The sequence below is a fragment of the Panulirus ornatus genome, chromosome 33, assembly GCF_036320965.1.
Source record: "Panulirus ornatus isolate Po-2019 chromosome 33, ASM3632096v1, whole genome shotgun sequence".
NCBI classification, from domain to species: domain Eukaryota; kingdom Metazoa; phylum Arthropoda; class Malacostraca; order Decapoda; family Palinuridae; genus Panulirus; species Panulirus ornatus.
In genome coordinates this window covers 25256433-25282641 of record NC_092256.1, presented here as the reverse complement: position 1 = coordinate 25282641, position 26209 = coordinate 25256433, and the positions used below count along the sequence as shown (strand labels likewise).

The 26209-nt window shown below is 40.1% G+C and overlaps 1 protein-coding gene across 1 annotated transcript; it reads left to right on the top strand.

Moving 5' to 3' along the window:
* Nucleotides 1–216: 216 nt before the first annotated feature.
* Nucleotides 217–14092, top strand: Blos4 (biogenesis of lysosome-related organelles complex 1 subunit 4). Its single transcript, XM_071682062.1, has 5 exons — nt 217–432; nt 6998–7069; nt 13148–13210; nt 13576–13731; nt 13916–14092. Exons 1-5 carry the CDS (start codon nt 337–339, stop codon nt 14057–14059), a joined length of 531 nt encoding a protein of 176 aa, XP_071538163.1. The 5' UTR covers nt 217–336; the 3' UTR covers nt 14060–14092.
* The last annotated feature ends 12117 nt before the right edge of the window (nt 14093–26209 follow it).

The window sequence follows — 26209 nt, the reverse complement described above, 5'->3', positions numbered from 1 at the left end:
AGTGTTGACGTCTTCTTTCCACTATGTCCAAGTCTGAATGTACCTGAACATGATAGTTAATACGCTAGAGAGGCGTCAGATCACTTTTCTTTACTTTCATGGTATACTTAATATGTAACAGCCCAGAGAAGACCTTGTAGAGACACAACTAACGAAATTTTAGTGTCGTACTTACAATATATGATCGCTACTCGTTTTCTTTGTTACATTGAATGAAAAAGAAAATGTGCCAAGAGTCAGCTGATAATCAAAACAAACATATCGTCTCAGCTTATGTCTGGGGGAAAAGAGATACTGACCCATTTTACTGATAGATAGATATTTAGATTGCTTGCAATGTCTGGTGATTACGATGCAGAAAAGAGAGACCAGCTACTTAAGCAGACAGCAGAAGAGTATTCTACTTATTTACAAGTAGACGCAACACCCGAGGTTAGTGAATAAATGTTTCTTGCAATTAATTCGCCATTAAACCCTTAATGACGACAGGAAAACCCTTGGGTATAATAGCTTGACTTTTTAATGAACCCTTAAAGGGTAGGGCAAACGTTGTGCCACCATACTCACGGGCTGTACTGTCTTCCTTAAGTGTCTTACTCTTGTGCTTAGTGGCATAAAAAGCATTGGCAAATCAGACATCACTACACCATCGGATGTCTGGTATTTTACCCGTTTAGCTCTGCATTTCTGGTAGCGTTGTAAAATGGTTACTTAAGACTCCACTGCTTTATACACTTCATTTTTATTACAGAACTACCTGTATATTATGATTTGGAGTTCGATGTTTAACTGTATTAGGAAAGGCGACTGTAGTGTCTCTGGGAAAGTATTGGATTAATTAAGTCATTTGCTTATATGAAATCAGCAGAGCCGATGAAAATCTCGAATAGCCTCCATATGAAGTCAGCAGAACCGATGAAAATCTTGAATAACCTCCTACCAGTTAAGATTTGTCTTAATTTTTGATAACATGGTTGAAATATACCAGTTTTATTTATGAAAATGCACCCACAACTTACTTATGTCAGATAACCCAGCATGATTCCCAGCAAAAGATAGATATGACAATGAAATAGTTTTGAAATTTAATCTCATTTTGACCATTAGGTAGAATTTTCATAGGATCTGTTGATATAATATATATATAGATATTGTAACGCGGGAGACAGCGACAAAGTATAATGAAATAAATAGAATAATATACTTTTTTTTTTTTTTTGCTTTGTTGCTATCTCCCGCGTTTGCGAGGTAGCGCAAGGAAACAGACGACAGAAATGGCCCAACCCACCCCCATACACATGTATATACATACACGTCCACACACGCAAATATACATACCTACACAGCTTTCCATGGTTTACCCCAGACGCTTCACATGCCCTGATTCAATCCACTGACAGCACATCAACCCCGGTATACCACATCGATCCAATTCACTCTATTCCTTGCCCTCCTTTCACCCTCCTGCATGCTCAGGCCCCGATCACACAAAATCTTTTTCACTCCATCTTTCCACCTCCAATTTGGTCTCCCACTTCTCGTTCCCTCCACCTCCGACACATATATCCTCTTGGTCAATCTTTCCTCACTCATTCTCTCCATGTGCCCAAACCATATATATAATATATATGTATATATATATATATATATATATATATATATATATATATATATATATATATATATGTATGTATTCTTTTTCTTTCATACTATTCGCCATTTCCCGCGTCAGCAAGGTAGCGTTAAGAACAGAGGACTGGGCCTCTGAGGAAACATCCTCATCCAGCCCCCTTCTCTGTTCCTTCCTTTGGAAAAAAAAAAAAAAGGTAGCGCAAGGAAACAGACGAAAGAAATGGCCCAACCCACCCCCATACACAATGTATGTACATACACGTCCACACACGCAAATATACGTACCTATACATCTCAATGTACACATATATACACACACACAGACACACACATATATACCCATGCACACAATTCACAGTGTCTGCCTTTATTCATTCCCATCGCCACCTCACCACACATGGAATACCATCCCCCTCCCCCCTCATGTGTGCTAGGTAGCACTAGGAAAAGACAACAAAGGCCCCATTCGTTCACACTCAGGCTCTAGCTGTCATGCAATAATGCCCGAAACCACAGCTCCCTTTCCACATCCAGGCCCCACACAACTTTCCATGGTTTACCCCAGACACTTCACATGCCCTGATTCAATCCACTGACAGCACGTCAACCCCAGTATACCACATCGATCCAATTCATTCTACTCCTTGCCCTCCTTTCACCATCCTGCATGTTCAGGCCCCGATCACACAAAATCTTTTTCACTCCATCTTTCCACCTCCAATATATATATATTGGTATTAAGAATATATGGTGTGGGAGGCAAGTTGTTAGAAGCAGTGAAAAGTTTTAATCGAGGATGTAAGGCATGTGTACGTGTAGGAAGAGAGGAAAGTGATTGGTTCTCAGTGAATGTAGGTTTGCGGCAGGGGTGTGTGATGTCTCCATGGTTGTTTAATTTGTTTATGGATGGGGTTGTTAGGGAGGTGAATGCAAGAGTTTTGGAAAGAGGGGCAAGTATGAAGTCTGTTGGGGATGAGAGAGCTTGGGAAGTGAGTCAGTTGTTGTTCGCTGATGATACAGCACTGGTGGCTGATTCATGTGAGAAACTGCAGAAGCTGGTGACTGAGTTTGGTAAAGTGTGTGGAAGAAGAAAGTTAAGAGTAAATGTGAATAAGAGCAAGGTTATTAGGTACAGTAGGGTTGAGGGTCAAGTCAATTGGGAGGTGAGTTTGAATGGGGAAAAACTGGAGGAAGTGAAGTGTTTTAGATATCAGGGAGTGGATCTGGCAGCGGATGGAACCATGGAAGCGGAAGTGGATCATAGGGTGGGGGAGGGGGCGAAAATTCTGGGAGCCTTGAAGAATGTGTGGAAGTCGAGAACATTATCTCGGAAAGCAAAAATAGGTATGTTTGAAGGAATAGTGGTTCCAACAATGTTGTATGGTTGCGAGGCGTGGGCTATGCATAGAGTTGTGCGCAGGAGGATGGATGTGCTGGAAATGAGATGTTTGAGGACAATGTGTGGTGTGAGGTGGTTTGATCGAGTGAGTAACGTAAGGGTAAGAGAGATGTGTGGAAATAAAAAGAGCGTGGTTGAGAGAGCAGAAGAGGGTGTTTTGAAGTGGTTTGGGCACATGGAGAGAATGAGTGAGGAAAGATTGACCAAGAGGATATATGTGTCGGAGGTGGAGGGAACGAGGAGAAGAGGGAGACCAAATTGGAGGTGGAAAGATGGAGTGAAAAAGATTTTGTGTGATTGGGGCCTGAACATGCAGGAGGGTGAAAGGAGGGCAAGGAATAGAGTGAATTGGAGCGATGTGGTATACCGGGGTTGACGTGCTGTCAGTGGATTGAATCAAGGCATGTGAAGCGTCTGGGGTAAACCATGGAAAGCTGTGTAGGTATGTATATTTGCGTGTGTGGACGTATGTATATACAGGTGTATGGGGGGGGGTTGGGCCATTTCTTTCGTCTGTTTTCTTGCGCTACCTCGCAAACGCGGGAGACAGCGACAAAGTATAAAAAAAAAAAAAAAAATATATATATATATATATAAATATATATATATATATATATATATATATATATATATATATATATATTCCCTGGGGATAGGGGAGAAAGAATACTTCCCACGTATTCCCTATGTGTCGTAGAAGGCGACTAAAAGGGGAGGGAGTGGGGGGCTGGAAATCCTCCCCTCTCATTTTTTTTTTTTTTTTTTTTTTCAAAAAGAAGGAACAGAGTGAGGCCAGGTGAGGATATTCCAAAAAAGGCCCAGTCCTCTGTTCTTAACACTACCTCGCTAACACGGGAAATGGCGAATAGTTTAAAAGAAAGAAATATATATATATATATATATTCCTATGAGTCTACGGGGAAAATGAAACACGAAAAGTTCCCAAGTGCACTTTCGTGTAATAATCACATCATCAGGGGAGACGCAAGAGAGAAATATAACAGTCAGTTGATATACATCGAAGAGACGAAGCTAGGACGCCATTTGGTAAATGTGATTGTCCAAAACATACAATGAGCGTTCATAAACTTATCATTTTACAAATCTTCTCAACAATAAAGTTATCTAATTTGTACAGACCATCACTAATATTAAGATTATAATTCTTTGTGTATTTGATAATAGAAGATTCAGTGAAATTTCTCTTGGTAATAGAGTTAGAGTTAAAAACTGAGATGGCGTTACTCCAGTCAATACAATGATCATAGTTTTTAACATGATTAAACAAGGCATTTGACTCTTGTCCTGTTCTTATACTATATTTAGGTTGCTTAAGTCTAACAAAGATCCTTACCAGTCTTACCAACATAGAATTTATCACAGTTTCCACAAGGAACTTTATAGATGCAACCAAGAGAATTTTCTGGTGAATTCCTGATTAAGATATTCTTTATAGTATTATTGTTGCTAAAGGCAACATTTACATTAAAGGATTTAAGCAACATGGGAAGCAAAGTGAAATTATTATTAAAAGGGAGAACTAAAAGATTCTTGGTGTCAATGGGAGGTTTGGGCTCAACTCTATAAAATGATTTCTTTGCTAACTTAAGGGATTTATCAATGAAAGATCTAGGGTACTGTAACGTAGATCCAATAGAATATATCTTCTCAAACTCATCATCAATAAGACAAGGGAGCAAATGGGAACTTCAGTGGAGGGGGCTAATGGGGAGGTGATAACAAGTAGTGGTGATGTGAGAAGCACTTTATTTACCTCCTTCCAGAACATCTTTTTATTCTCCCTAAAATTTAATGATACTCTCTCACGCCAACTCTCATTTGCCCTCTTTTTCACCTCTTGCACCTTTCTCTTGACCTCCTGTCTCTTTCTTTTATACATCTCCCACTCATTTGCATTTTTTTCCCTGCAAAAATCGTCCAAATGCCTCTCTCTTCTCTTTCACTAATAATCTTACTTCTTCATCCCACCACTCACTACCCTTTCTAATCGACCCACCTCCCACGCTTCTCATGCCACAAGCATCTTTTGCGCAAGCCATCACTGCTTCCCTAAATACATCCCATTCCTCACCCACTCTCCTTACCTCCTTTGTTCTAACCTTTTTCCATTCTGTACTCAGTCTCTCCTGGTACTTCCTCACACAAGTCTCCTTCCCAAGCTCACTTACTCTCACCACCCTCTTCCCCCCAACTTTCTCTCTTCTTTTCCAAAAACCCATACAAATCTTCACCTTCGCCTCCACAAGATAATGATCAGACATCCCTCAAGTTGCACCTCTCAGCACATTAACATCCAAAAGTCTCTCTTTCGCGCACCTGTCAATTAACACGTATTCCAGTAACGCTCTCTGGCCATCTCTCCTACTTACATACGTATACTTATGTATATCTCTCTTTTTAAACTCTTTTAAATCACCAGTCCTTTTTCAGCACATAAATCTACAAGCTCTTCACCATTTCCATTTACAACACTGAACACCCCATGTATACCAATTATTCCCTCAACTGCCACATTACTCACCTTTGCATTCAAATCACCCATCTCTATAACCGGTCTTGTGCATCAAAACCACTAACACTCTCATTCAGCTGCTCCCAAAAGACTTGCCTCTCATGATCTTTCTTCTCATGCCCAGGTGCATATGCACCAATAATCGCCCATCTCTCTCCATCAACTTTCAGTTTTGCCCATATTAATCTAGAATTTACTTTCTTACATTCTATCACATACTCCCACAACTCCTGTTTCAGGAGTAGTGCTACTCCTTCCCTTGCTCTTGTCCTCTCACTAAACCCTGACTTTACTCCCAAGACATTCCCAAACCACTCTTCCCCTTTACCCTTGGGCTTCGTTTCACTCAGAGCCAAAGCATCCAGGTTCCTTTCCTCAAATATACTACCTATCTCTCCTTTTTTCACATCTTGGTTGCATCCACACACATTTAGACACCCCAATCTGAGCCTACGAGGAGGATGAGCACTCCCCGCATGTCTCCTTCTTCTGTTTCCCATTTTAGAAAGTTAAAATACAAGGAGGGGAGGATTTCTGGCCCCCCGCCCCCGTCCCCTCTAGTCGCCTTCTACGACACGTGAGGAATGCGTGGGAAATATTCTTTCTCCCCTATCCCCAGGGATAATGTATATGTATATATACATATATATATATATATATATATATATATATATATGTATATACCCCGGTATACCACATCGATCCAATTCACTCTATTCCTTGTCCGCCTTTCACCCTCCTGCATGTTCAGGCCCCGATCACACAAAATCTTTTTCACTCCATCTTTCCACCTCCAATTTGGTCTCCCACTTCTCCTCGTTCCCTCCACCTCCGACACATATATCCTCTTGGTCAATCTTTCCTCACTCATTCTCTCCATGTGCCCAAACCATTTCAAAACACCCTCTTCTGCTCTCTCAACCACGCTCTTTTTATTTCCACACATCTCTCTTACCCTTACATTACTTACTTGATCAAACCACCTCACACCACACATTGTCCTCAAACATCTCATTTTCTGCACATCCACCCTCCTGCACACAACTCTATCCATAGCCCACGCCTCGCAACCATACAACATTGATGGAACCACTATTCCTTCAAACATACCCATTTTTGCTTTCCGAGATAATGTTCTCGACTTCAACACATTCTTCAAGGCTCCCAGGATTTTCGCCCCCTCCCCCACCCTATGATTCACTTCCGCTTCCATAGTTCCATCCACTGCCAGATCCACTCCCAGATATCTAAAACACTTTCCTTCCTCCAGTTTTTCTCCATTCAAACTTACTTCCCAATTGACTTGACCCTCAACCCTACTGTACCTAATAACCTTGCTCTTATTCACATTTACTCTTAACTTTCTTCTTTCACACACTTTACCAAACTCAGTCACCAGCTTCTGCAGTTTCATAATTTATTTAATGTTACAGGGAGTGGCTTTTGATCGTGAACTGGAATCTATGTTGACAAGATTAGAAGAATATGGCAGTCTTCTGGACAGGGTAAGCATTAGATGTGAATATGTGTTGTGTTTTTGGTTTACTGGTAATGAATTTTGAAATTTGATCCTAAAGACATTTTACAGTTTTTCTTGTAGAAATTGATTTTTTGAAATTTGATTTAGTTATTTGGTTGTTAACTTGCATGACAATCTTAAGTGAATAGAAGTGTCTCTGAAATTAGACACATTATTCCACCTTAATGGACCCCCTTGACCCATTTGAAACTGCACAGACTTGCTTTGGGTTAATCTCACTAAGCTACATTTGTATGAGTGTGATCCTCGGGTTTTAGCAGTACCTCCTACAACATTCAGTTGAGCATGTGGGCATCATTGGCTAATTGTTTTAAGTGTTTAGGTAATGTGCTTCTGATGGTTATTTTTTATCTGTATAATAGCTGAGTATGTAAGTACACCATTTTTCTTGATTTAACAAACTAGTTCAAGCAAAATTTTCTCTGGACAAGGTAAACTTTGCTTGTATTTACCTCACCCTCTGTATTATATCTTACACTCATAATATCTTTCTCCTTTCTTCTGTGGTGCTTCTTCTCTTACTGATCCTTTTTAGTACCACCTCAGTTTATTACTTGTTTTATTTCAGCATCAATTGTTTGGTTCCTATATTATCTTGATATTGTGGTGTTATTAGCTTCCAAATTCAAGTGGATATGCCATGTATTAAAATTCTTTTTTGGTAAGGCTGTGTCATCATCATATGATGAAAAGGGGTACAGTCTCATTAACGAAGTTCTTACTCCAAAAGACGTTGATTGTTTCTGTGCTCTTGCTAGGTTTGCAGTTTGGAAGTTGCAGAGCTCCGAAGAAGATGTTTTGGTATTATGTTATCAGAACTTACTCTTGAAACTGTCTTTTTAATGGCATTTCCATTTAGAAGGCTGTATTTCATTTTGAGTATGGTATTTCCTGCTCCACCAACTTTTCTCAGTGCATATTCATCTTTGAAAGAACATGTATTTACACTACCTGATATCTTGCTATATTAAGGCACAAAGTCTCCCTCTACATGACCTTGACCTGATATCTCTTGGATGTACTCACTCGTGTAAAACTGGACAGAAGGTTAACGTACAGCTTGCAACACACACTCATGCACAGTTGATAATACTTAATTTTTTTAGAACTAAAGTTTCTATACAATAATTAGATGTAATGTGTACATGCCTTGATAGTCATTCAGTACCTTATTATCATGATGCTTGATTATGGTAGATTCTATTCCCAGGATTTTCATGTTTCATTCTCCTAGTGGTGTTTCTGCATTTATGAAGAAACTGTTATCATGGAATGAACCAGGGCATGTGAAACGTCTAGGGTAAACCATTGATAGGTCTTTGGGGCTTGGATGTGGATAGGGAGCTGTGGTTTCGGTGCATTACACATGACAGCTTGAGACTGAGTGTGAACGAATGTGGCCTTTTTTGTCCCTTTTGCTGGCGATACCTCACTGAAGCAGAGGGTAGTGATGCTGTTTCATGTGGGGCTGGGTAGCGCCAGGAATGAAAGAAGGCAAGCAAGTATGAATATGTATATGTGGGATAGGGGAGAAAGAATACTTCCCACGGATTCTTCATGTGTCGTAAAAGGCGACAAAAGAGGTTGGGAGCGGGGAGCTGGAAACCCTCCCCTCTTTGTATTTTAACTTTCTAAAAGGGGAAACAGAAGAAGGAGACACATGGGGAGTGCTCATCCTCCTCGAAGGCTCAGATTGGAGCGTCTAAAAGATGAGAAAAAAGGAGAGATAGGTAGTATGTTTCAGGAAAGGAACCTGGATGTTTTGGCTGTGAGTGAAACGAAGATCAAGGGTAAAGGGGAAGAGTGGTTTGGGAATGTCTTGGGAGTAAAGTCAGGGGTTAATGAGAGGACAAGAGCAAGGGAAGGAGTAACACCACTCCTGAAACAGGAGTGGTGGAAGTATGTGATAGAGTGTAAGAAAGTAAACTCTAGATTGATATGGGTAAAACTAAAAGTGGATGGAGAGAGATGGGTGATTATTGGTGCATATGCACCTGGGCATGAGAAGAATGATCATGAGAGGCAAGTGTTTTGGGAGCAGCTGAGTGAGTGTGTTAGTAGCTTTGATGCGTGAGACAGGGTTATAATGATGGGTGATTTGAATGCAAAGGTGAGTAATGTGGCAGTTGAGGGAATAATTGGTGTACATGGGGTGTTCATGTTGTAAATGGAAATGGTGAAGAGCTTGTAGATTTATGTGCTGAGAAAGGACTGGTGATTGGGAATACTTGGTTTAAAAAGAGAGTTATACATAAGTATACGTATGTAAGTAGGAGAGATGGCCAGAGAGCGTTATTGGATTTCATGTTAATTGATAGGCGCGTGAAAGAGAGACTTTTGGATGTTAATGTGCTGAGAGGTGCAACTGGAGAGATGTCTGATCATTATCTTGTGGAGGCGAAGGTGAAGATTTGTAGAGGTTTTCAGAAAAGAAGAGAGAATGTTGGGGTGAAGAGAATGGTGAGAGAAAGTGAGTTTGGGAAGGAGACTTGTGTGAGGAAGTACCAGGAGAGAATGAGTACAGAATGGAAAAAGGTGAGAACAAAGGAGGTAAGGGGAGTAGGGGAGGAATGGGATGTATTCAGGGAAGCAGTGATGGCTTGCGCAAAAGATGCTTGTGGCATGAGAAGCATGGGAGGTGGGCAGATTAGAAAGGGTAGTGAGTGGTGGGTTGAAGAAGTAAGAGTATTAGTGAAAGAGAAGAGAGAGGTATTTGGACAATTTTTGCATGGAAATAATGCAAATGAGTGGGAGATGTATAAAAGAAAGAGACAGGAGGTCAAGAGAAAGGTGCAAGAGGTGAAAAAGAGGGCAAATGAGAGTTGGGGTGAGAGAATATCATTAAATTTTAGGGAGAATAAAAAGATGTTTTGGAAGGAGGTAAATAAAGTGTGTAAGACAAGGGAACAAATGGGAACTTCAGTGAAGGGGGCTAATGGGGAGGTGATAACAAGTAGTGGTGATGTGAGAAGGAAATGGAGTGAGTATTTTGAAGGTTTGTTGAATGTGTTTGATGATAGAGTGACAGATATAGGATGTTTTGGTCGAGGTGGTGTGCAAAGTGAGAGGGTTAGGGAGAATGATTTGGTAAACAGAGAAGAGGTAGTAAAAGCTTTGTGGAAGATGAAAGCCGGCAAGGCGGCAGGTTTGAATGGTATTGCAGTGGAATTTATTAAAAAAGGGAGTGACTGTATTGTTGACTGGTTGGTAAGGTTATTTAGTGTATGTATGACTCATGGTGAGGTGCCTGAGGATTGGCGGAATGCTTGCATAGTGCCATTGTACAAAGGCAAAGGGAATAAAAGTGAGTGCTCAAATTACATAGGTATAAGTTTGTTGAGTATCCTGGTAAATTATATGGGAGGGTATTGATTGAGAGGGTGAAGGCATGTACAGAGCATCAGATTGGGGAAGAGCAGTGTGGTTTCAGAAGTGGTAGAGGATGTGTGGATCAGGTGTTTGCTTTGAAGAATGTGTGTCAGAAATACTTAGAAAAGCAAATGGATTTGTATGTAGCATTTATGGATCTGGAGAAGGCATATGATAGAGTTGATAGAGATGCTCTGTGGAAGGTATTAAGAATATATGGTGTGGAAGGCAAGTTGTTAGAAGCAGTGAAAAGTTTTTATCGAGGATGTAAGGCATGTGTACGTGTAGGAAGAGAGGAAAGTGATTGTTTCTCAGTGAATGTAGATTTTCGGCAGGGGTGTGTGATGTCTCCATGGTTGTTTAATTTGTTTATGGATGGGGTTGTTAGGGAGATGAATGCAAGAGTTTTGGAAAGAGGGGCAAGTATGCAGTCTGTTGTGGATGAGAGAGTTTGGGAAGTGAGTCAGTTGTTGTTCGCTGATGATACAGCACTGGTAGCTGATTCATGTGAGAAACTGCATTAACTGGTGACTGAGTTTGGTAAAGTGTGTGAAAGAAGAAAGCTGAGAGTAAATGTGAATAAGAGCAAGGTTATTAGGTACAGTAGGGTTGAGGGTCAAGTCAATTAGGAGGTAAGTTTGAATGGAGAAAAACTGGAGGAAGTAAAGTGTTTTAGATATCTGGAAGTGGATTTGACAGTGGATGGAACCATGGAAGCGGAAGTGAATCATAGGGTGGGGGAGGGGGCGAAAGTTCTAGGAGCATTGAAGAATGTATGGAAGTCGAGAACATTACCTTGAAAAGCAAAAATGGGTATGTTTGAAGGAATAGTGGTTCCAACAATGTTATATGGTTGTGAGGCGTGGGCTATAGATAGAGTTGTGCAGAGGAGGGTGGATGTGCAGGAAATGAGATGTTTGAGGACAATATGTGGTGTGAGGTGGTATGATCGAGTAAGTAATCATAGGGTAAGAGAGATGTGTGGTAATAAAAAGAGTGCGGTTGAGAGAGCAGAAGAGGGTGTTTTGAAATAGTTTGGTCACATGGAGAGAATGAATGAGGAAAGATTGACGAAGAGGATATATGAGTCAGAGGTGGAGGGAATGAGGAGAAGTGGGAGACCAAATTGGAGGTGGAAAGATGGAGTGAAAAAGATTTTGAGTGATCAGGGCCTGAACCTGGAGGAGGGTGAAAGGCGTGCAAGGAATAGAGTGAATTCAAACGATGTGGTATACCGGGGTCGACGTGCTGTCAATGGATTGAACCAGGGCATGTGAAGTGTCTGGGGTAAACCATGGAATGTTCTGTGGAGCCTGGATGTGGAAAGGGAGCTGTGGTTTCGATGCATTTTTACATGACAGCTAGAGACTGAGTGTGAACGAATGTGGCCTTTGTTGTCTTTTTCCTAGCGCTACCTCGTGCACATGAGGGGGGAGGGAGTTGTTATTTCAAGTGTGGCGAGGTGGCGATGGGAATGAATAAAGGCAGACAGTATGAATTATGTACATGTGTATGTATGTATATGTCTGTGTATATATACATATATACGCTGAGATGTATAGGTATGTATATTTGCATATGTGGAGGTGTATATATATACATGTGTGTGTGGGTGGGTTGGGCCATTCTTTCATCTGTTTCCTTGTGCTACCTCGCTAACGCGGGAGACAGCGACAAAGCAAAATAAATAAATAAAAAATGTATATGTGCCTGTATGTATGGGGTATGGGGTAGACCATGGCAAGTTCTGTGGGGCCTGGATGTGGAGAGGTGGAGGGGGAGCTGTGGTTTCGGTGCATTATAACATGACAGCTAGAGACTGAGTGTGAACGAATGGGGCCTTTGTTGTCTTTTCCTAGCGCTACCTCGCACACATGAGGGGGAGGGAGTTGTTATTCCATGTGTGGGGAGGTGGCGATGAGAATAAATACAGGCAGGCAGTATGAATAATGTACATGAGTATATATGTATATGTCTGTGTTTGTATATATATGTGTACATTGAGATGTATAGGTATGTATATTTGCGTGTGTGGACGTGTATGTATATACATGTGTATGTGGGTGGGTTGGGCCATTCTTTCGTCTGTTTCCTTGCGCTACCTCGCTAATGCAGGAGACAGCGACAAAGCAAAATAAATATAATAAATAAGTGTATGTTTTTGTATATATATGTGTATATGAGTGGATGGGTCATTCTTCATCTGTTTCCTGGCACTACCTCACTGATGTGGGAAACAGCAATTAAGTATGGTAAAATAATAAGATATGTTTTATTTATTTCATTATATTTGATCGCCGTTTCCCACATCAGCGAGGTAGCACCTGGAAAACACAGACTGAAAGAGATGGACAGATACATTTCGTAAACTGAGTAGAGCCAGAGATGTTTCAGCTGAGGATGCTAGTGGAATTATTTTTTATCATATGCAGTGATCCTGTATCCAAAGGGAGTAAACTGCATTGTTATCTAGCAAAGAAACTCCAATGGAAACAAATAACAATCAGTCATGCATTACTTTAACTCATTCTCTAGGATTTTCAAATAAAGAAAGCCTCTTTTTCATTTTATTCTTTTATACATAAGTCTTAATATTTTGTTGTGAAGAACACTTAATTGTGCAACCTACAGGTAGATATGGTAATACAGTTGTTTTTTATATCTCTTTATTCAGACTCGCAGCGAGAGTCGACACACTTTGGACATATTAGTACCTCAGGTGTACTCACATTATCAGGTAATTAAGAAATACATACATGATTTTGATGGGTAACATGCTTTTTGTACAACTTCAAGATGAAATTCAGATTTAGTGTATTGTGCAAGATCGTGTCATCTTATTTTTTTGCAAATACCCTCATAATCTGTCCTTTATGTAAACTTACTAGAAAACCATATTCTTTTCTAAGAAAACATATCTTAGTCACTCATAAAGCATTTTAAAGTACAGTACATCGAAATACAGCATTCATTTAAAGTTGATATTCATATTTTGAAATAGTCATGCTGTAAATGAGTAAGACTAGTAGTTTCTTTATTGGTGTTGGTTATACATATACAGTGATGTAGTACCATCTGAGTTTTCACTTCACTGCATTTCAGGTCCTTCAGAGAAGTTTTCAAAGCATTGACTATTTGGAAGTACTGGTTAATCGAGTTAAGGAAGACCTTATTAAGATGGAGGCATCTGTAAGCCAAGCTGAGGGAGACCTTGGCTCAGGTCATGGATTTACAACAGTTATAAAGCCATTCTTCTTTGTAAGTTGATAAGTTGTATTAGCTACATGTTAGACTGACATTTTTAAACAGTCTGCTAAAGTGAACTGATTGGTACCTATGAGAATTCAGAGCAGTATCCAAAACTAGTCTTTTCATTTATGTGCAAATGAGCTTCGTGAATAGCAAAAATTTTTCTTAAGATACTGTTTATCCCATTTTTCAGAAGAGGGAACAGCTTCCAACAAGAACTCCAGTATCTCCACAAGTCTCTTTTCACCCTCCAGAAATCTTTCATGCAAAGGATTATTTTGCAAGTGCTGCAGAATCTTCTGATGCTTCTAGTCTAAGACTAAGACCATCACAGTAGCCAAAGCTAAATATATTTGTATGATTGCCAATATTGCCTTATTTTATTGTGTTTTGGATTTCCTTATTTATGATGGCTTTTACATGATATATTTAATTGATTATTACACATGAAATAGATATATTTTGCAGGGCTTTTATAATGTTAATATGCACTAGATATAAATTCTGTTCTTTGTTGAACCAGGAAATATGGGACAGCTGGGATAAACCATGAAAAAGTCTGTAGGTTCTAGTTTTGGACAGATGAATGTGTTTATGGTGCATTACAGATGAAAGCAAGAGATCAGATGTGAATGAATGAGGTTTCTCTTCATCCATTCCTGACGCCACCTCACTAATGTAGGAAATGGCAGACAAATATGAAAGAAAGACAAAGAATGTTTTTACCATGTACATGAATATGATATTATCAAAGAAGCTCATATGCTCATTTTCCTTTCTTTCTTTCTGTTTATCATCTGTATCGCACATGAAGGTGAAGGTACCAGAATTTGCTACTGACAGGGAAAACCACTCAGGAGTGAAGAAGAAAGGAGGGAGATTGTGGAAAAGGATGAAGGAATTATAGGTGGAAATACTACAGTTAACATGTTTATAAGCTATCTGTCCTTGGATAAACATACTGATAACATTAGTAACACTACTCCTTGGGATTGATGCTTAGATGAGTATCAAACCTGAGCTGGGGTAGCAAGATTTGAGGACATCAATGGAAATACATCTGATTGACTTTGTCATGTTACCCATAGGACTGCACTTGACTTTGTCATGTTACCCATAGGACTCAGTGCAGTACTGCATTTGATGATGTAGTGTTAATAGTATGGGGTCAAGTAAGGAAAAAGATGCACTGTGAAATATACAAAATATTCATTTTTAACAAAGCAGACAAAGAGGGGTGAAGATAAAAGTAAATGTAATATAGGAGGAATGGGAAGGCATAGAACAAGACTTAATTCCTGCCCCAGGGGTCCCCTCTATCTTTATAAGGCTTCTGCAGGGCTCAGGAAGCTGGCCACATCCACCAGGCTGGACTATAGGTCATATACATAGTGATATTGTGTGTGCATCCATATGTGGAGAATGCAGGGTAACTGAGAAGTGTTTGTTGTCTTCATTGCGATAGCTACATCATGGGCATGAAGGATCTTGGGATATGTTGAAATGGTACTTGTAGTTATGTCCAGATTATAGATGGTAATATATCACCACAGATGCTGCACCTTCGTACTCATAGGAAGCATCCACTCAGCTATGCCACTCAGAAGGCTATCTCATTACTCACCCTAGCAATACAGCCTCACCCTGGAAACATTGTTCTGCTGGGCTTGGCCACAAAAACCCCATGACCACTTCATACTTGCCCAGTGTATGGATAGAATTTGGATGTCTATTCTATGATATTTATCTCTAATGCCTGTTCCCTTCAGGAATTCCTTCAAGGGGTTGGCCATGGCAAAAGAGTCTCCATAGCTGATGAACTCCAGTGCTGCTTTTTAGAGGCTCCTACCTAATGTTCCTACCAACAACCTCTACCTAATGTGTCTATCTAATGTTCCAACCTATTAATTTTATCTTATGCTTCCACCTACTACTTCTACCTAATGCTCCTGTCTATTTTTCCTTCCTACTACTTCTATCTATTCCTCTTACCATTTTGCCAAAAGGCAAGGCTAGTGCATAGCACACACCTTAGAAAAAATCTAGTTACAAAGAATGAGTTTTGCAAGTTAAGTGATGTCAGGTGTTATGTGTGCCAAGGAGATATTGTATGTTTGTGACAGAATACCAGTATCCTGTGTGTGGGTGAGGTAGAAAGAAAAGACAGCTACCTAGGTCAGAGGAATGCAACTTGACAGCCACTGAAGTGCTGGTGCCATGGAAAACCATGGATACCAAAAACTTTATGCAGTAGTTGGTAAAATACATTAGTTTAAGTGTCTGAACTCAAAACCATGGAAGGTAACATACCTCTGTGCAGAGAGAATGAGTAGAGGTTGAGAAAGGGTCAGATGAGGATGGGACAAGAAGGGGAAGACCAAACTGGAGATGGGAGGATGGAGTGAATAAGACAAGTGCTCAGGGTCTGAATGTGAGGGGGTGAAAGGCATGCACAAAACAGAGTACATTGGAGTGATTTAGTGTACAGGGGGCAACGTGCTGTCAGTAGACTGAACTAAGACATATAAACAGCCAAGAGAAACCAAGGGAAGGTCTTCAGAACCTGATTGTGGATAGGGGACTGCAGTTTCAATGCATTACAACAGCCAGGGAAGAGATGTGAGCAAATGAGGCATTTTTTTTTTGTTCCTTGCACTCCCTCACTAATACAGGAAACAGTGAACAAGTATAAAAAAATTATCTACAGGTCCATCATTTCTTGGATAACTACAGGTATAGTCTTTCAGTTTTCATTTGATATATAACTATCTAAGTAATTTCCATGCCCAGAGAACAGGCCTATGTCTTCAGCCCTTGGCTTGGTCGGGGGATGGTGACAGGGCTACATTTCCTCCGTGACCACATCACTGGGCTGGTACTGCAGGTATAAGGTGTTGGCAGTGTCTGGTAACCTTGTAGCATAACAGCCCTCATGCAAAACCAACATGATTGTGTAGAGGATGTGTGGCAGGCAGTTAGCATTATGGAAAGAAATACGGACTTCAGAGCCAGCCCCATTTTACAGAGCTTTGCATGACCATCTCAAACAGCAGTCATGATACACCTCCCTGCTGCATGAGTGTGGTGGCCACTTTATTGTGGCCAGAGTCACAACCACATTTTCTCCCAGGATACATCACCAACCTGAGCTTGTCCATTGGCATAAGCACAACAAGATGGCAGGAGAATTAGGGACTCAAGAGAGTCTGCTATTGCAGGTAGAGGGGTGATTAGGAACTTTGCCACTCAGGTATGCCTGGGGGTAGGATAGGTGATAGATGTTGGTTGCACCATCGTACTGTAGATCACAACATTCGGCTGCAACCATGTCAGGCAGGCATTCTTCACACAGCAGTTGGGAACCCTACAGGAGACAAGATTTTCTGACAGGTTATCACCAATTTTGTGGAAGACAGGACATGTTTACCCAGGATTGGAGACACTACTAAGGAGCTGGACCAGGTCAAACCTACACAACAGGGTTCACTGTACCTAGCTTCTGATTGGCAGTCCATCCTATGGACCCTAAGTACAGTGGTACCTCTCAGAGAAACTCTCACTACATATCCTTGTTCCAAGACAAAATATGTGAATCTAGTTAACAACTGGAGGCTTTCACAGAGTAAGCTGACGGCACACCAGGACCAACTGGGATGAGAGACATATTTATCTGCACAGTATCATATTGATGTTATACCAGGGAGCCTTGTGTCTTGAATGAATAGAGTAAGCCATGATCAGAGTGAGATGACCTGCCCTTCCATTTGACAGCTGGATGCAGGTATTCAGGGCACAGTTGTTGACCATGACCCAAGAGTCTAGGAAAGAACTAACTGACACCCTAAAATGCTGAGAAATTAGCTGCTCTACCGCTGACACAACAAACAGGAAACTAGGTTCAAGTCTGGTCAGCAACATTATGAACTTTACAAATGAAAAGCAAATTACCTTGAAAAGCTCTGTTTGTGTTTTCAATTTACATGAGAAAGACAGACAACAGGAGGCCTGATTGGCTCAAGACTGGGTTGTCTGGTAAAAAAAAAAGTTTAACTTGACAAGAAAATTTATTTCCAGTCAGCAGTTTTTTAAGGTATCACTGACTCCTTGCTGCTGGACACTGGCCTTCTAGTGTCCCCATTACCGCTATTGTTTATACAGTTTATTTCTGGTGTTTTTCTCACCTGAATTTATGAAATATTTGTCTAAACAACTTTAGAAGGTACCTATAGTCTTAGTATTCACTACATCTGATGGTAACTTGTTCCAGTGCTCAACGCACCTATAGGAAAAGAAGCTTTTTTCATGTCTGTACTACATCTTTTAGCATTGAGTTTTATTCCATTTGTCCTGGTTACCATATTTTCTTGTATTTTGAAAAGATATTTGTGATTTACTTTATCAAACTTGTTTAGAATTTTGAATACTTGGATTAAGTCACTGCAAAGTCTACATTTTTTAAGTGAGAAGAGATCCTATCATTGTAGCCTCCCTTCATGTGCCAGAATTCAAAGGGATAGGATCAATTTTGTCACAGGTATTTGTACTTGCTCTTATTTTTTTTCTTTATATAGTTTGGGGACCAAAGCCTTGTGGATTAACCTGAATCTCCTCTTGTGGTAACGGGTAAGAGTGACAGCTCTAGGCATGTGACAGTATTTCTCAATGGGTACAAGATCTCTTGTGTAACAACTCAAAGCCACACTGGACTTGTCACACAGATACTTAAGGTAGACTGGGGCCTCATGTCCTGCAAACTGGCCTCCTCAAACTCCATATGACTAAGTTCACTTTGAGCTTCTAAGGTACAACTCACTTTGAAATGAGGAATATGAAAATTGTCTGTGCTTAAATCATCCTCACTAAATACTCGCCCCTTGTTGTAATAAAGGGTAAACTGTGTTATCATGATGGACATATTGTTCAAAGTCATCCCAGTCACCAACACTTCTCATACTTAGGCTATTTGTATTGCTGGGTGATTGCCTGGCAATTGCCAAGGTGGCACTCAGTTTGCAGACCAGGAGGCTCTATCTCAAACACGACAGATGGACCCCCCCTTCATGAGAATCCATAACTCTAGGTGACTGTTGAACACTGTGGTACCAGCTAGATCATGTCCTAGCAGGAAGTGAACACCAAGTATTTGCAAGCAGTTTTTTACCCCCACTGTAACTTACCTAGACCCTCCATTTGTTCACAATCTTACACAATGTTACCTTGTAAGTCCTGCCAATCCCTTCAAGCAACATGATCCTACTAATATAACAATCCTCCATACCAGGAAGAATCAGTTTCACAGACTATCCAGATAAGGAGCCACTGACTGACTTTCTTGACTGGCTTCAAGCTGAAGTTTCGTTTACGATGAATTGAGCATACTTATCAACACTCGTGTCACCCACTGCAACATAGTTGTCCAAATGAATATATAAGTACTGGAACTACATTGCTCCCCTTCATGAATGATTTAGGTCGTTGTGAAACATGTCCTTGCTTTTTACAATAGAAGCAGTTTGTATACTAAGCATCCAACCTGGTGGGTTATTTTAGAGGTGAATTAATACAAACATTGAAGGTGGTCATTTTGAACACAAGCCCTTTCTTTATTGTACATGATTATGATTTTAGTGGACTGTGATGCTCTGAATTTTCCAGAAGATATGTGTAGATATAAGATATGATTTGGTCACAGCTAGTTGGAGATGCATCTGAGATACACACCATAAATCTAGAATGGCTAAATTGGTAATAGTGACGAATGATTTGAATTCATTTCATGTGTGGTATTTCTTCGCTGTTTCCCATGTTATTTTGAATCATATCTATATTATTGAAATATCTATGTAATTATCCCTGGGGATAGGGAGAAAGAATACTTCCCATGTATTCCCTGCGTGTCGTAGAAGGCAACTAAAAGGGGAGGGAGCGGGGGGCTGGAAATCTTCCCTCTCTCGTTTTTTTAATTTTCCAAAAGAAGGAACGGAGAAGGGGCCAAGTGAGGATATTCCCTCTGAGGCTCAGTCCTTTGTTCTTAACGCTACCTTGCTAGTGCAGGAAATGGCAAATTGCATGAAAAAAGATCTATGTAATATTTATTGTTCCTTTTATTGGATTTCTTCAGTTTTACTCAGGTTGTTTGTCTTTTGCCAGTAAACAAACATGTTTAGACTTCCTGTTTTGTCACCAGCTGCTATAAGTTAGTGCAGTACTCAGTTAGAGGTCATTCTTAGAGTAGAAAGCATGTCTTACCAGTCATTCTCACCAGAAAAAATTTACAAAATCAAAGTGACATATCTAAGTCTGATTCAGGGAGAATCAAAATGTCAGTGATTTCTGTATCTGGGAAAAGATTAACTCACCTGGGCAAAACTTGCTCTCTGAAAACATTGTCTTTCATGTCCTCAAACCATTGACAGACAAAGACTATAATGTTACAACTGGCAATATTTTCACATCCTTTAAACTTACAGAGAAACTGAAAGGAAAGAGCACAAGTCTCAGTACAGTCAACCATACCAAAAAGAAATTTTCTGTTTTGCACAGGATTTAAGTGCCCTACTTTAAACAACCAAGATCCTCAAACATAACATCTGTGATCTGACAGTACCAAGGTAACCCAACTAAGTATGTAATCATGCTAAGCACAATGCATTTGCCTTTGTTTGTTGGAGATGGAAACAAAAAATCTCAGAGACAGTGAGCTTTTACTACTAAATATGGTGTTGATATTTTAGATCAAATGGCATGCCTGTACTCCACAAAAAAGGGATCATGACAATAGCCATTGCGGGTATTCTGTAACGCGCATGTATCATTCAATTGGTCTTCACTCTACAAATAGCCAAAGAACTCAGGAAGGGTCACATGAAGCATGTCAAGACATAGAGAATCTCTGAAGCAATACCTCTTATAGAAGTGTGGCATTGATGAAGAGAGCAATGTGCAAGCAACAATAGTGTCAAGTCTCTTAAGTGCAAGAGAAATAAAAGAAAAAAAAACATTTTTTGTTTTTAAAAACTGTGGCAAGTGTACTGATTAGGTTCTTAAAAGTCATATCCATTTCAACTGCAATGACCACATTGTTGTAGGTAAATTTTCCTACATAGTGTTTTGTTAAGTATAATAGATTTATTTTGTGTGTAGCCTCATATTCATTTTCATAATATTTGTATTATATTCTTTTGTACTTTTATTTGTTGAAAATGAAACCTATTTTATTTAGAATATCTTACATAAAATGATACAGAGAATAGGTGTATATGAATTTGAAACATCTTAAAAGAAAATCCTTAAAAATCTAAAGTTTCATTTAATTTCCTAGAACAGTTTGAGCCAGTAGATTATTTTCTGTAAGCAGTGGTCAATATGACTATGACAGCTGCTTTAGGGGGTTCAGAGTAGCCTCCTTTTCTAATGGTATTATTTTCTGTAAGCAGTGGTCAATATGACTATGACAGCTGCTTTAGGGGGTTCAGAGTAGCCTCCTTTTCTAATGGTATTATTTTCTGTAAGCAGCGGTCAATATGACTATGACAGCTGCTTTAGGGGGTTTAGAGTAGCCTCCTTTTCTAATGGTAAAAGTACATGCAGACTTATCATCCAAACAAAAGGTCTTTTTACTTGAGGTTGAATGACATACCTTGGTGAGTTACTGTGAAGCTGTTGGCTAAGGTAGTAATTGTGGTCAACTTATTAGGGTCTCTTTCTGAGATGTATAAGCTGACATTTAGGATGGCCTGCTTAACCTTTAAAGCATGATATTCCCTCCTTTGTTTATCTCATTTTTTAATCTTTAAGAAGTTACAAATTGAAGATCCCAAATTAGGACAATAATGGGTTTATGAACAAAGATAAATGCGTATAGAGTGCTAATTTATGTAATGATGGGGAAGACCCTTGACATCCATGATGCAGCTACCATGATGAAGACTGAACACCTACTGCTCACTTGGCCTACACTTTCCCCACACAAACACACCCACACACACTCAATATCACCAAACTTTATAACCCATGCTTCTGTCTGTTGGATGTGGCTAGCTTCTTCAGCTCTATGGGAGTTGTACGGAACATAAATGGGACTCCTGGGAAGGCAGGGTATGAGGAAGTGAAGATGAGAGTTTGTGCTTTACATTAGAAATAGGATTTGAAAAGAGGAACTCCCTGTCATCAGGCCTGGACACATCCCCATGCTAAGTTCTGTGTAACCCAATGCTCGTCATGAGGTTTTGACCCACATGATAGCCAGAAGTATCATATCTTACAAATCTATAAGTTAGGAGTCATAGACAGATCATGGCACTGGGTTCATGGAGTGCCATTACTGGCACAGAAAAGCCCACGTGTAACTTCAGTGGAGTGGGTACTTTTTAGGTGGATGTCTGTGTTGTGTGAAATATGTAAGGCTACAGGTGGTGGCATGTAACCACATGGTGGTTTGCTCACTTATGGTCATGATATAGTGAGAGTGAATAAGTTATAACACAATGTTTGATTTGTAGCATAACATGTATATGTTTGTCACCTGCTGCTTTGTGGTAACAATCACAGGCAATTATTTACAGTGTCTCTCTTTTGTCTTTGAAAAGAGCCCTTTTTGAGAATGCCCCCTTCCCTAGTTTAATGTCAGTGGTAGAGGCAATACTGGCAAACAAAAATCAAACTTAGAAATGCACAGTTTGATAAATGTGATTCACAGCATTGGTATTACGAAATTTGCTTCCATTTTTCCAAAAGTTTCTGAATCAGTAGCCAGTGCTTCAGGTATGATATTATTCATCTCAGATTTGTAGATTGTGGTCAGATCCTAAGGAATGAACAAAGGGAGAGTTTAGAAGTTAAAAAGAAGTATGTTGGAAGAGTGGTTGTGACTGAGGAACTCAAGTAGTGGGTTTAATTAATTATTCCAGGTCATTCGGGAAGGATTGTCCTGGGTAGATCCCTGGCCAACACTTGTAATGTATGTTGAAATCCTCTGTTTAGAGGATCACAGCAAATGGATGTGAAGAAAGCAGAGCTTTGTGACAAGAAGTCTTATAGTTGAAAAGTTGTCCAGAGTTGGAGGGACTAATGGGGGAAATAAACTAAATGCAAGAGGAAGGTAATGGAAGGCAGAGATTTTGAGCTAGTTGGCATCAAAGTTAGTATAATGAAGATCCACAAGGTAAGCAGTATGTGTTTTTGTGCAACAGGGAATATAATATCCACCATTGGAGTAAAAACAATGATAGAGATTATAACTGGAGATCTGATAGTTCAAAGGAGAAACAGCTTTGGTGAGTTAGATTCAGAGATCAGGGGAAGAGGTAAATAGGTGGTGTTTTCAAGAGAGGTTAGAAATAAGAATGTGAACATTGCAGAAATTAAAAGAAATAGAGCCAGGAGCTGAGGCTGTAGAAGTGTAGTAGATCTTAGTTACATAATGGGATTCAAGTGGGTCACCTTCCAGCCCCTTTCCATGAATGGTATTGCTATGAATTACAGACAGAGAATTATCTGATATTCTACCATAAATTTTAGGTCAGTAAGGGAAGGGTAAAAATTAGAAAATATAGGTGTGTGAGTAATGTGTTTTTGTGTTGTGTGAGATTAAGGTTGAATACCAGCATTCCAAATGAAGTTGAGACAAGAAAAAAAAGTGATGTTGCCTGAAAGGGGGTACATGACAAAAGCCACAGTATTGGTTCACTTTGCTGACACCAACGACCTTCTTCGAACCAAGACAGCATTGCCCTTCTGGTCACTGGTTGCATACCACCAACTTCACCATTTAGCAATAGAAGTGCAAATGTAATGCTACAACTCTCTCCAGAGACCACACCTCGATTGTGCACAGCAGTTTTCTTCTTATCTTCCAATATTATTCAACTCAAATATAGAAACAATTGATCAGGCTCAGAGAGGAGACATGAAACTAAACAAATGAACCATTATTATATCACTTGGAAGTATATGGAGACGTGCCATTTTCATATTTTGAGAGTTCATTTCCAGGCAAAGAGAAAGGGACCGAAGACCCACACAATACAGTATAGTCCCTGCATTACAGTGTTACCAGTTATAACTGGCTTCACATTTATAGCAATTGATTAATACTGTTATATATACATTATCTCCAAGTTTAACAACTTCATTAGTGCATTTTAAATATCTATCAGCATTACTGATTGCAAATTAGCAAATCTAACCCTAGAGACTGTCATCTTCATGAGTACAATGCAAAGTTTGACTTTTCCTCAGCATAACACATTTTACATTCTTTTCGTAATTCTCAAAGCTTACACCACATTATCGGCTATATTATCAGCCTATGTATGAGATCCATCAGCTCTAAGATATATCATCATGCCAATATTGTTTCCCTTCATGTCCCTCAAATTCTCTCAAAATTTCCCTTTGACAGTGTTCTCCAATTTTCTTATATGTTTAGGTGGCTGAAAATCTACATAGAATATGGGATTGAACGTTAATTTGTGAGGGGTATAGATGGGTGTGGGATGCACAACCCACTGAAAGCAAAAGTATCATTATTGAACTTACCCCAATACCAATGGAATCACACCTGGAATTTTGTCTTAATGAGTTTCACCCACCAATAAATATGCACAAATTCTGTTTTTGGTGTTTGGCCTAGAAATGCCATTAAGTGACAGAACATGCTCATTTATATATATATATATATATATATTTTTTTTTTTTTTTTTTTTTTTATACCTCGTCGCTGTCTCCCACGTTTGCGAGGTAGCGCAAGGAAACAGACGAAAGAAATGGCCCAACCCCCCCCATACACATGTACATACACACGTCCACACACGCAAATATACATACCTACACAGCTTTCCATGGTTTACCCCGGACGCTCCACATGCCCTGATTCAATCCACTGACAGCACGTCAACCCCTGTATACCACATCGCTCCAATTCACTCTATTCCTTGCCCTCCTTTCACCCTCCTGCATGTTCAGGCCCCGATCACACAAAATCCTTTTCACTCCATCTTTCCACCTCCAATTCGGTCTCCCTCTTCTCCTCGTTCCCTCCACCTCCGACACATATATCCTCTTGGTCAATCTTTCCTCACTCATTCTCTCCATGTGCCCAAACCATTTCAAAACACCCTCTTCTGCTCTCTCAACCACGCTCTTTTTATTTCCACACATCTCTCTTGCCCTTACGTTACTTAGTCGATCAAACCACCTCACACCACACATTGTCCTCAAACATCTCATTTCCAGCACATCCATCCTCCTGCGCACAACTCAATCCATAGCCCACGCCTCGCAACCATACAACATTGTTGGAACCACTATTCCTTCAAACATACCCATTTTTGCTTTCCGAGATAATGTTCTCGACTTCAACACATTCTTCAAGGCTCCCAGGATTTTTGCCCCCTCCCCCACCCTATGATCCACTTCCGCTTCCATGGTTCCATCCACTGCCAGATCCACTCCCAGATATCTAAAACACTTTACTTCCTCCAGTTTTTCTCCATTCAAACTTACCTCCCAATTGACTTGACCCTCAACCCTACTGTACCTAATAACCTTGCTCTTATTCACATTTACTCTTAACTTTCTTCTTTCACACACTTTACCAAACTGTCACCAGCTTCTGCAGTTTCTCACATAATCAGCCACCAGCGCTGTATCATCAACGAACAACAACTGACTCACTTCCCAAGCTCTCTCATCCCCAACAGACTTCATACTTGCCCCTCTTTCCAAAACTCTTGCATTCACCTCCCTAACAACCCCATCCATAAACATATATATATATATATATATATATATATATATATATATATATATATATATATATATATATATTTTTTTTTATCTTATTTTTATTATACTTTGTCGCTGTCTCCCACGTTTGCGAGGTAGCGCAAGGAAACAGACGAAAGAAATGGCCCAACCCCCCCCATACACATGTATATACATACGCCCACACACGCAAATATACATACCTACACAGCTTTCCATGGTTTACCCCAGACGCTTCACATGCCTTGATTCAATCCACTGACAGCACGTCAACCCCGGTATACCACATCGCTCCAATTCACTCTATTCCTTGCCCTCCTTTCACCCTCCTGCATGTTCAGGCCCCGATCACACAAAATCTTTTTCACTCCATCTTTCCACCTCCAATTTGGTCTCCCTCTTCTCCTTGTTCCCTCCACCTCCGACACATATATCCTCTTGGTCAATCTTTCCTCACTCATCCTCTCCATATGCCCAAACCACTTCAAAACACCCTCTTCTGCTCTCTCAACCACGCTCTTTTTATTTCCACACATCTCTCTTACCCTTACGTTGCTCACTCGATCAAACCACCTCACACCACACATTGTCCTCAAACATCTCATTTCCAGCACATCCATCCTCCTGCGCACAACTCTATCCATAGCCCACGCCTCGCAACCATACAACATTGTTGGAACCACTATTCCTTCAAACATACCCATTTTTGCTTTCCGAGATA

Bases quoted from the DNA above. Each gene is read 5' to 3' on its own strand.
- Blos4 (XM_071682062.1), top strand. From the start codon at position 337: ATGTCTGGTGATTACGATGCAGAAAAGAGAGACCAGCTACTTAAGCAG. The intron at 433-6,997 runs GTTAGTGAATAA...TTAATGTTACAG, and splicing joins AAGTAGACGCAACACCCGAG to GGAGTGGCTTTTGATCGTGA. The intron at 7,070-13,147 runs GTAAGCATTAGA...CTCTTTATTCAG, and splicing joins ATGGCAGTCTTCTGGACAGG to ACTCGCAGCGAGAGTCGACA.